At 38.7% G+C, this 11,689-nt stretch overlaps 1 protein-coding gene across 1 annotated transcript in view; it reads left to right on the forward strand.

Moving 5' to 3' along the window:
- Window positions 1-448: 448 nt before the first annotated feature.
- Window positions 449-11,689, forward strand: part of Pbx3 (PBX homeobox 3) — a 207,175-nt gene continuing 195,934 nt past the window's right edge. Inside the window, exons 1-2 of the mRNA XM_026386419.2 lie at window positions 449-696; window positions 1,665-1,738. Of these exons, the coding sequence (XP_026242204.1) occupies window positions 497-696; window positions 1,665-1,738 (274 nt within the window). The 5' untranslated portion in view covers window positions 449-496. The remainder of the gene's footprint in view (window positions 697-1,664; window positions 1,739-11,689) is intronic.

Raw genomic sequence — 11,689 nt, forward strand, 5'->3', positions numbered from 1 at the left:
GGCTCGGATCCCGCCTGGCCGAGGCGGCGGCGGCGGCGGCGGCGGCAGCAGCAGTAGGAGGGGAGAGCGCAGGCTGGCGCGGGGGGCGGCGGCGTCCCGGCAACTCGGCCGGCGCTGAGGAGCAAGTTGCGCGGGGCCGCCCGGCGGGGCGCGCGGCGGCAAGGAGGCGGCGCGGCGGCCGCGTGAGGGCAGCGGGCGCCTCTGCCTCCGCCTCCGCCTCCGCTACCACCGCCGAGCCCGGAGCTTCCGCCCGCCGCTCCTCGCCAGCCTCGGCGGCGGCGGAAGCCGGAGCCGGGCGCCGGTCCGCACAGCCTCAGCCGCGGGCCCCGCCGGCCCGGCCGCCCCCTCCCAGAGCGGGCGGGGAGCGCGCGGCCGCCTCCCCCTCCCCCTCCCCCTCTTTCTTCTCCTCCCTCGCTGCCGCCGCCGCCGCCGCCGCCGCCGCCTCAGCCTTCGCCTTAGCTACCGCCGCCGCCCGCTCCCGCCCGCGCGCGGCGGGATGGACGATCAATCCAGGATGCTGCAGACTCTGGCCGGGGTGAACCTGGCCGGCCACTCGGTGCAGGGGGGCATGGCCCTGCCGCCTCCCCCGCACGGCCACGAAGGGGCGGACGGCGACGGCAGGAAGCAGGACATCGGCGACATCCTCCACCAGATCATGACCATCACCGACCAGAGCTTGGACGAGGCGCAAGCAAAGTTGGTGTCGTCTCATTAAGCATCTTTTGTGTGTGTGCGGGAGCCGGGCCCGCGGCCGAGTCGGGGCCCCGGGTGGCGCCCGGGGCAGGGGCTTCAGCCCCCGGCGGGAACTTTCTCGGAAAGCCGGCCTCCAGTCCCGGCCTTGGGGCACTCTCCCGCGCTCCCCGACGCCGGCGGGAGTCGGCAAAGTTGCTCCCGGGGCTAGGGACGGACTTGGTGGCACTCGGTTTTGTGGTTTCCTTGTCTCCCGGTGTCCGGCCCTCTCCCAGCCCGGTCCTCTCCCAGGATTTAAACCTCCCGCCCGGACCCCCGTGCGCGCCGCGCCGCCCGGCCCGAGCCGCGCTGCCCGGCCCGAGCCGCGCTGCCCGGCCCGAGCCGCGCTGCCCGGCCCGAGCCGCGCTGGAGGGAAGTGCAACTTTCTCCGCGGGCCCGGAGTCGCGGTGCCGACTCCCGTTGGCCGCGGCACGACCTAGCTGTGCGGGCGGTCGTCCCAGCCCCGCGCGGGGCGATGGGCGGTTCCCAGGCGGGAGCGGGTGCGGGCGGCCAAGTTCTCCCGGAGGGAGGGCCGCCTTGCAAACTTTGCGGAGCTGTCACTTGTCTGCCGACCGGCCGCGCCCGCTCCGCAAGCGGCGGTACCAAGCGGGAGCCCCTCCGCAACAGTCCCCTCTCCTGGGTCACTGCCGCCTGCCCCTGGAGCAAGACTCCCCTCGCGGGTTCGCGCCTGCGGTCGCCAAGGCTGCTGTCTGCCGGGCAGATGTGTCGCGTTGCGTTCGGGCTGGAGCTTTAGCCGCCGGAGCTTGCCGGCTGTTGCGAACTAGTCAACTTCAGTTTTATTTTTAAAATAAAGTTCAAAAGAGCTTTCCAAAATAGGAAGTCTGAATTAAATCTTGGGTCTGACTTAAAGGAAGGCGCCATATTATTCCATAGGTAATGCTAATACCTTTGTGTTTTGCTATTTGCTTTTTTAGGAAACATGCCCTGAACTGTCATAGAATGAAACCCGCGCTCTTCAGCGTCCTGTGTGAGATCAAAGAGAAAACAGGTAAGACTCTGCGCCTAGCTGCGGGCCTGGAAACCCCCGAGGTGGGGTTGGAGCTACTCCATCGACTCTCCAGTTGAGAGCTGCTGCTTTTGGGCACCGCCATCTTTGATCATTCTCTCCTTCCCACCTCCTGATCTTGAGAAAAAACTGCAATAAATCTGGAGTCGATTTCTCAATTCCGCTCCTGGTGCAAAATGAACTGTAGGTGCGGAGGAGACTGGGTCGCCGTCCCTTGGCGGGCGTCCCTGGCTGCAGGCAGGGAGGGGGCCTGGAGCGCCTGCCGCCCTCTCTTGCCTTGTTTGTGTGTCAGTTTTTAAAAGGAGCAACGGGAGACTGGATGCCAGGGACCGATTCCCTGGGAGAAGCATCGCCCGAACTTTGTTTTTCTTAGGCTTAAGCTTCAGCTCCACTGATAAAAGAATAGATGCAATTGAGCAGACCTCACTAGCATGTTTGAATTAGTGTTTTAGGTGGGAAGACTTAATTTTAAGAATACAAGAAGGGTAATAATGTGTTTAGGCATATACAATGTATTACATCTATTAATGCCTTCATTAAAATCTTGAAACAGTTAACAATGCTTAATGTAAAAAGAAAAGTGCACAGATGCAGGCTAAATAATTTTGAAGTTCAAGGCAGGGAATATGTAAGAAGACAGGTTTTTGCAGGAGCGCTGTAATGAAAACCACAGGTGCATATTAGGCAAATACCTTGGGTAGTTCATTCCAGCTTAACTTTCTTATCAGACTTTCTCAATTGGATGTTGTAGTCCTTAGGTTATGGTAAGGTTCAATTGGAAGTAGAGATTTAATTTAGATGTTTTAGTTTATATTTGTCATTATCTTCCCTGTTAATGGCAAACAAGTGCATTAAATAAGCCTTTCTATTTTTTTTTTTTGTGTGTGTGTGTGGTGTATGTGGTATTTTAAAGTTGCATTTTTAAATGTTGAGGCAAAGAAGAAAAAGTTGAAGTCCAGGATACAGCAGTATCTAAGTGATGCTATTTAAATAGTTGATGTGATTAAATTGAGTGTGCAAATAATAGCACACTACATAGGATGGTTAGGTTGGTAGTTGAGTTGTCCTCCTTGTAAACTAATACGTTTCACTCTGCAATATACTATACCTTTCCTAAAATTATTCCAGAAAAATTGATGGGTTTTTATTGTCTATTAAATATGTATTCTTAACCGTAATTAACAGCAAATATTAAGAGATCCTAAAGAGTACTTTTCTTGTTTTTCATCCACTTAGTATGGATAGTTTCTTAATGTTGTTATTCTTTTAAAGATGTATTTTACATTTTGAAAACCAATAATTTTAAATTACTAACTTTTTTATTCTGTGTTGATTTTTAGCTACCTTTAGAATGTGTTACTATTTAAAGTGGTAGATGACTTTTATCTAACTATAAAATAAGACATCCAGCATTAGATCTTGAAGATTCTCAACTTAGAAGCTTAAAAGTGTATAATTCCTAAATTAAGTTATGTTGTTTAATGTCCAAAGGTTTTTTTGCTATCTGGGCTCTGCTTGAGTTTTTGCTGACTGCTAAGCACTGGGGTATTGACTATGTTGTGAATATTAAGATTGATTCAACTTTACAGGACATTATATTACTAGGGAAAAGGGATTGATACTTCTTTGCTCTTATCCCCTTCTCAAAATTTGTAATTTTTTTTTTTTTTTCCTATTTTAAGTTTAGGCCTGGCTAGCTTAAGACCCCAACTGCTTTTCATGTTTAGACATTTAGCAGCAGGCAGAATTCAATTAAGAAGTGTTAAGTCCTCTTAGTTGCTTATTTGCATAGGACTTAGTTACACCATTCTGAAAGGAAAATATAGTCAACCACATGTCAGAGGTGAGTTAAGAAAAGAAACAAGTCTTTTCAGAGTCTGGGATTACTGGCAGAGATGTCTTCGGTAGGGCTTTTGCTATTTAAGAAGCAAAAGGTAGCTGACAAAAGAAATTTTTGTGTTTTGAAAATTGTTTCTGGGGCTTTCAGTGATAACTTGTAAATTAGATCCTCTTTTTTTTTGTTTTGGCCACCAGATCCAAGTTTGCATGTTATCTCTTTTGTAAAAAGCCAACAGCCGACAAAGAGTAAAGGCGGCTGTCTGGGTAGAGGCATCTTCCTGCCAGCCTCTCTAAGCTCGAGAGAGATGGGATTTAAGTACTGAGTGATTGATGAGGGTAAAGCTCTTTCTCTCCTCTCCTCTTCTTTCTGCTCCACTGTCCATAGCTCCACCTCACCCTCCCAAACTAGTCTTGGTAGACGACAGAATTGCTGGACACATCCCTCAATTTGAAATAAAACAGCTGTATAGACATTAGTGTTACTAAAACAGAGAAAGTTGAGTAGCAAATTCCAGGGCCCACCCCCCATCTGTTTCCACAGTCATGTTTAAGAAACATCATAAACTTTGTAGAATATATGTATCTTCCATAATACCTTTTCTTTAAATCATTTTATTGAAACTATCAATATGATATTCAAAGATTAATTCATTATAATCTAGAAAAAGTTTGCCTAGTTATTTGTGAATAGAAACCAGGAACATTACATGATGATTCTGTTCTGTATAATGGAGTGGTAGGGGGTTGACTGGTTGAGGGTGGGAGATTGTCACTTCAGTGGATAATGTCGTTTCAGTTGTGCTTTTCTTCTAAAATAAAACAAAATCACTTTAGAAAAATTTCATGTATTTGTAGATCTGCCAGTAAATTTTGAGGTTTCTGATCAGGCAATGAATACTGCCAGTTCTAATGCACATGAGGGATTTAGTTTGGAAAACATCTTTTCCCCCTTACCAAATATGAAAAGGTATTTTTCTCTTCTGACAGATAAATGGGTGATCTTCCACAATTATATTATTTTCTTGTTCAGAGGTAAGGAAAGTGTACTTTTACTGTAAGATGCTTTCTTGAAAATGTATTCTTTTGTGAAATTTATTATACAGTTATTTGGGGAGCAGAAATATTGAATTGTGACATTTGTGCATTTTTAAAGCAGTTGAAAAGTTACAGCCTTTTAAATTGAGATGTGTCCATTTTAAACTAAGTTAACCACCAGCGAGATAATTGTTGATATGTTAGAATGTTCCTCCTGATTTTTTAAAGTGTATTTTATCATTATCTCTTAGTAAATATTCCTGAAGCCATGAGGCCTGCTTATCTGCCACCTTCTTTTGGTTGTACTCATTCATCTCTTTTTAGTCACCTCAATCTTGATTGTTGCTGTGCTTTCCTTTGTGACATATTCTATCCTCACAAATCTGCCTTTCCAAAGCTGTTAATTATGAGAGTTTGAATGAAGAAAGTGTTTTTTTAAGAAAATGTTTTTATTTTTTAAATGAAAATCTAGTATTGTACATAATGTGAATTATAGTATTGTGAAAAAAAAGTCATTAAAAAATTAACAAAATCTTTTTCTTTTTAAATGGTAGGTTAAAATATTCCATGTTGATAGCTGCCAACCAAACTCTGATTTATTGCCACCACAAACCCTAAATAGCGTTCATTTACTAGTAATGTCTAATGGCATACATGATGGTTTGCCAGATTTGTAGCCTTTGTGAGGCTTATAAGCAGGACTGACTTGGGAAGATCATAAAACTTAATGAACTTCTCTACTGCAGGAGGTGTCCGCAGGGGAAGAGAAAGGCCTGCTTGGCTGGTTGGGCTGGTTGGAGTATTTTTTATGTTTAAAGAGAAGAAGAAAATGACTATTTAAAATGCTTAACTTTTAAAGGGATCCTCCCTGGAAAAAGTCAAGAATTTTAGATATTCAAAACTAGGTCAAATGTGTAGCTTACAAGTGAGTTTTTATATACATCTGGTATGTGATGTGAGATTAAACCTTTTATCTTTATTGTTGTAGATGACTAGCTTTTAGAGGTACAAGGCAGTACTCTCAGTCAACATCCTTCTATTTAATTCGGACCCTTCATGTTAAAGATTCGTTGGTGTGCTCTTTTTCTGGTCTGTTTTCTTTTTAATACTTCCATGTAAAAATTATTAGATTTTTCTTTGTACATTGCTGTGTGATTCTTCTAATTCTTAATGTATGAAAACTAAATCTTCTATCAAGTAAAAATTTAGCAAGAAAGGTGAAAATTGTTATTTGAGTCTAAATGTTATTGTATTTACTGCATGTTCTAAGTTGATCTTGCTCTATACCCAATATAATTGTTACATTTGTTCTGAAGTTTTGAAAACAAATGCACTATTCCACACATGATTTATTTTTGTTTTAATCACCCATTCTAGTTTTTAAAACTTTTTATTATGGAAAACTTCCAATGAAAATGCATGTAAAAAGAAGAGATTTTTGAACCCCTCTAACGTGAACTCATTGCTGTCCTTCAGCAATACCAGCAATTGGCCAGTCTTGTTTTTTCTGTTATCCCAATCCTCCCAGAATTATTTGAAGCAAAATTTAATGGAACTTTAATGTTTCAAATTTTACATCAGTTTTAGGCAGACATTATGTCTGTTTACAGTGGAAATGCTAAATGATTAAACAGGAAAAATACAAAGTGAGTCTATCTTGGAAATGTCATAAATTATATTGCTTTACCAATATATTTTCCTTGAAGCAGTTTAAAAATATTTTAACAAATTTTCCCTATTTTTATAGATTTGTATATCCCACTGGAGCTTTTGTAGGTTTTGAGGGAGGATATAAAATAATTGTTTTTTCTTTTTCCTCCTCTCCATGCAAACTATTTGTAGAAAACATGGAAAAAAATGTCATTGCCAACATGGTTTAGAGCTTGATGATCTGAAGTATCTTGTAGATTATGATTTTTAAAATGTGGGCTGTTTTTCAACGGTGTTTTATTTTTCTTGTTCCCAATAAAAATATATCGAACCCTCTTGTCAATATTAACTTGATCTGTGTAAGTAATTCTTTTGTGTCTCTGTTCTGGTGAGCCTCATTTTATTAGTTTGTGTAATTTTGGTATTTTATTTGGGACTTTACTATGTTATTTTACTATTAATTAAGTACTGGCAAAGGAAATCCCAATTTGTCCTAAAGAATATACAAGTTCATTGACTTATATAAAATATACATGTGTACATTTTTCATACAATGATACTTTTCCTTTTAATTATTCTTTTAGATTTCAATTTATAAATTCTGAAAAAGATTACTTCAGGGCAAGATTTAAATTAATGTCTTTTTGGCTAATTTGTATTTTGGTACTGTGTAGGGAGGGGCATGGTATAAGATGAAATTATATGGTATGAAGTGGGGCTATAAGACGTGAAACTGTATTCCATGAACCACACCCTAAGTCATCACTTTATTTTATACTCATACTATGAGGCATCTATTCTGAATAAATACTTGACACATCAGTACTGACACATCAAGTTAAATAAGGATTTAGACTATTTTTCCTTTATTCATATATGTGTAAACATCTTTAGATATTTATTATTTCAATATTGACACTAGGAGAATAATGTTTTATTTGTTTTCTCAGCAGGCTTGTGTTTTAGCCATTTATCAGTGTGATCAGCATGATTTAGGTAGTTACTGACTAACAAAGCTTGCATATTCTCCCCTCCCATGTTGACCTTTTCTTGCATTTTCTCCAGTTTACTAAGCCATTTGAGTGTGTGTGAGGAGAGTAAATAATTTACATCACTATGTAGTATAAATTGGTCAAAGTTTTTCAGGCCTGATTATCATATATTTTTTTAAAACAAAGTTATAGAAGTTAAACAAAGTGCTATCATAGCAAGGTGATAGTGGTGTTATATTTAGCAAATAAATTAAGAAGTAATGGTTGAATGAGCCACTCGAAAAAAATATCATCTTTTTATGCCTTCAGACACAAAACATATTAGAAAATAAATTTCATTAATCTTCAACAGTTGATTTTAATGATCCTCTTTGCAGGCAGAATTGTAACCAGAATCCTGTCTTTATTATTTTTTTCACAGACATATTCTATAAATGTAGTATGTTTATAGTTTTTACTGGTAAGTATAGTTTGCTTTGGCACTAAATTTGAGTGTACATCTAGCAAAGAATTGATATGATAGAATGTGTCAAATTGAATTTGCTAATATTTTTTTTTGACTTTGTGTCTACACGATAGTAATTGACTAGAACTGAAAACAAAGTAATTATGGATAAAAATAATTGTTTAAAGTTTTGCACTTGTTTTCTTTCAGTTTAAGTGCTTTAAAAAGGTTAAGCTGTTTTGAACAATAACCCTTTTTGTGTGATCATACTAATGAGGACGTGGTATACAATGTAATCCTTTTAATGCTGATGATTGTTTAAACCATTATTTGGGAGACTCAACATATGTTAGGGCAAAATGATTTTTTTTTCTTTTTGGTTTTGTTTTGTATATGTGATACATCAGTTTTCAGGGCATATTTCTTAGGCATCAGCGTCCAGCAGGTGGCTTTTTGCATTAAAAAATTCATAAAATTTAAAATCCCATAAAATTTTATTTCAAACTCAAATTAACTAATTCAGAGTGTCAACATTTCCACTGTCTCTACATTAACATTTATAATAGAACAAATGGTTGCATATAGAAATTATCTGCAACATAATCTAAATTAAGATTCTAAACAGGCATTACAGATGCTGGTAACTTTGGCAATTATCATTTTGTTTGGTGAACAGTAGTAAAACAGTGTGCGGTAAAAGTGTTTAGAGAGAGAGGATAAATAAATTGAACAGTTTTGCAATGCAAAGTGGTTTGTGGTGTTTTTGAGGATTTCTTGGCTCTCTCTTAACTGCTATTGTGAGCCTGGAGCAGATTTCCCCATTGCTAATGCCCTAGAAGTATTAATTCACTTTGATATGCTAATTAGAGGGCATTATGCAAGAAATGAGATTAAGTGGCAGCATGAAGCCATTTGCCTGTCAGTAAATTGAGAGCTTTAGCATCAGGAGGAGCTTTGTTTTTTTTTTATTTTTTTATTTTTAATTTTTTTTGTTTTTTTCTTAGTTTTTCTTGGTTTTGCATATAAATAAAATTGATTGAAAGGTCTAGAGAAGCTTCTAGAACATTGGTGGATTCTTTTTTCTCCCTTATGATTATTTAAGTGTAATGTTAAAGAATATGACGTTTTCATTGTACTCTCTTTACATAAAAATATATTAAAAGTTTTGTGTCACTTGGTTTCTTTTTCTTAAAACATAATTTTAGCAAAATGGTTAGTGAACTCTTATCACTTAACTTTTCAGAAGGGTAAACTTGTGTGTTTTGACTTGTGTGCCAATATTGTCACTAAACAGAACTTTACAGGAATATTTTCCTCACTTGGGAAGGAAGGAAAAAGGAAGGGCTTTAAGAAATTATATTAAATGAACATTAAGATTCTAACTTGAGTCTATAAAAGCTGGACTAATTAGAATTAGTGGTTAAACTACTCTTTATACAACCTGTGGAATCGATATATTAGCATGTATCTGATGTGTAAGATTATTATTTGATTTTTATGTTGAATATGGAGTTTCATACTTGATTCTGGTTTTACTGATTTGGTTTAGGTTCGGGCTTTGAATTTCTCTCTTTAAAGCTACTTTTGTGATTTTCTTATGTTTTATGAGGAAATGGATGAAGAAATACTGGGGTGGATGTGGGGAAAAGGAGGAGGACAGAATTTCTCTGGCTATATGAAAAGATTGTTTTCTCAAACAGACTTATACCTGCATAAACCATTGATAGAGAGAATTGTAAAACTTTGGCCTAACTACATATCTCTGGGTATGTCAGATGGGAGAGGGTTTGGGTAAGGCATTCATTCATCTTGGGGCTTAGTTCTGGTGTCTGAATTCCATCACTGTAGCTGTGACTCTAGACCTAATAAACCATAACTTTTCCTCAGAGCCATCTGGATTATTTAGTCACCACAGCTGCCATGCATGCACACTACCAAGGCTGGTATCTCCCTGGTTGTGTGGGTATGCTTGTATGGTGCCTATTAATGTTAATGGAAATTAGGAATGTGCACATAGAGGATGATATCCTCTTCTGAGACAAGAGTCCTGATTACAATTCTATGGGAAGAGGACTTAGAGTACCTGCACATTAGTTGCTTTTCTAAATGAAATACTTGGTTACTTTAAATTCTCATTCCCTTTTCAGATTCCCTGAACTAGTTAAATCAATGAATTCTCATTAGTTGCTGATTACTTTCAAAATTTCATTTAAAACGTATGAAGTTATTTTTGATTGAAATGGAAACAAAAAGCTTTTGAAATTGCATAATATTATTTAAACAAAAGCTTTTTACAGGCGTTTACACATATTAAGCCTTGCATATAAGGATTTTTTAAAAAAAACTTATTTATTTATATGTGGTGCTGAGGATTGAACCCAGTGCCTCATGTATGCTAGACAAGCACTCTACCACTGAGCTACATACCAGCCCTTGCATATAAGGATTTATAGAGGAATTATTGGGGAGGACTTATGAAATAACTGAATGGCATTTGATTAAAATATATATTAAATTAAAATATATATTTAATGGAATGGCAAGTTTGTGCATCTTATCTTTACTATCCACATGTCCTCAAATGAAGAAGAATTGACTTAGGCAGTCTCATAAGTTTTGTTTTTCTTTTCTTCGCCTCTCCTTTTTCTTTAAAAAAAAAATAAAATAAAAAACTATGGATGGAGGTAGTTGGAATTCATAGTCAGATATATCATTTTCAACTTGGAATAGGAACTAGAGCAGGAAATTGATTTTATATTTATTATGAAAGCAAGAACTCTGCCACCAACTGACAGCCATCTATGTTTTAGTTTTTTGATAATTGTTCATGGACATTACTCTGTAGTTGGTCCAAGTTATTTATAATGTTGATTGGGAGTGTTGGTCCATTAAAAGGTAGGTGTATAATGAATATCTTTAATTAAACCAAGTAATATTGAAATATTTTTTCTTTATATTTGATCTTGGGTCTAGAATTAACTGTCAGCACTGGTAAGAACAAGTTACAATAGATTGTGCAGTGATTTCTCTGGCATCATGGATATATTTATTACCATTTTTGAACAAATTATACTAACATGAAAAGTTGTGTTTGAAATGATTGTGTGCTAGATAAGGCGATACATTATAGGAATGGTTGGGTTTATGGGGCTTTATGTAGAGGTTTTCTCAGAAATTATAGCACAGGGCTGTCACTATAAAACCAAGTGATACAGTTGGTAATAACATACAGTGAAGATATTTTTAGATTTTCACTTGTTATTCAAATAAGTGAGAACCTTCCAGTTTTCCTGATCATATTCTTTGTGGAAATAAGTAAAGAAAAAATTGAAGGAAATTCTTTTAACTGTGGATGGGGTGGGGGTGTTTGACTTGTCTGAATTTCTTCCTTACCACTTGTTAGAGCAGCAGTGTGATACTGAGGGTATCCTTAAGAACTCACTGACATCTTGATTCTTGACCTTTTGACTGTGATCAAGAATAGAAGTAGAAACTGAGTGCTTGAAATGATGGGCCCTATAAATATACATTCTATTTTGTCATTGTATTATATGAACTAATGTTGATTTATCTGAATTCATGGCTTTTTTTTTTTTTTTTTTTTTTTTTTTTTTTTTTTTTTTTAATGGTGCTAGGGATGGAACCCATGGCTTCTCATGCTAGGCAAGTGGTCTACTACTGATACACTTCCAGGTCAGCACTTTGTTTAATAAAGGAAATATTTCTGATATTCAGTGTAATTAGTCTTATAAGGTTATTGTTTTTAACAAACAGTTTTTTTTTTTAGAATTTTTATTATTTATTTTTTAGTTCTCGGCGGACACAACATCTTTGTTGGTATGTGGTGCTGAGGATCGAACCCGGGCTGCACGCATGCCAGGCGAGCGCGCTACTGCTTGAGCCACATCCCCAGCCAACAATCAGTTTTTTAAAATTTTCATTATGACTACTTTTTAATTTTTTTTTTTTTTT

This window comes from Urocitellus parryii, chromosome 4, assembly GCF_045843805.1.
Source record: "Urocitellus parryii isolate mUroPar1 chromosome 4, mUroPar1.hap1, whole genome shotgun sequence".
NCBI lineage: Eukaryota > Metazoa > Chordata > Mammalia > Rodentia > Sciuridae > Urocitellus > Urocitellus parryii.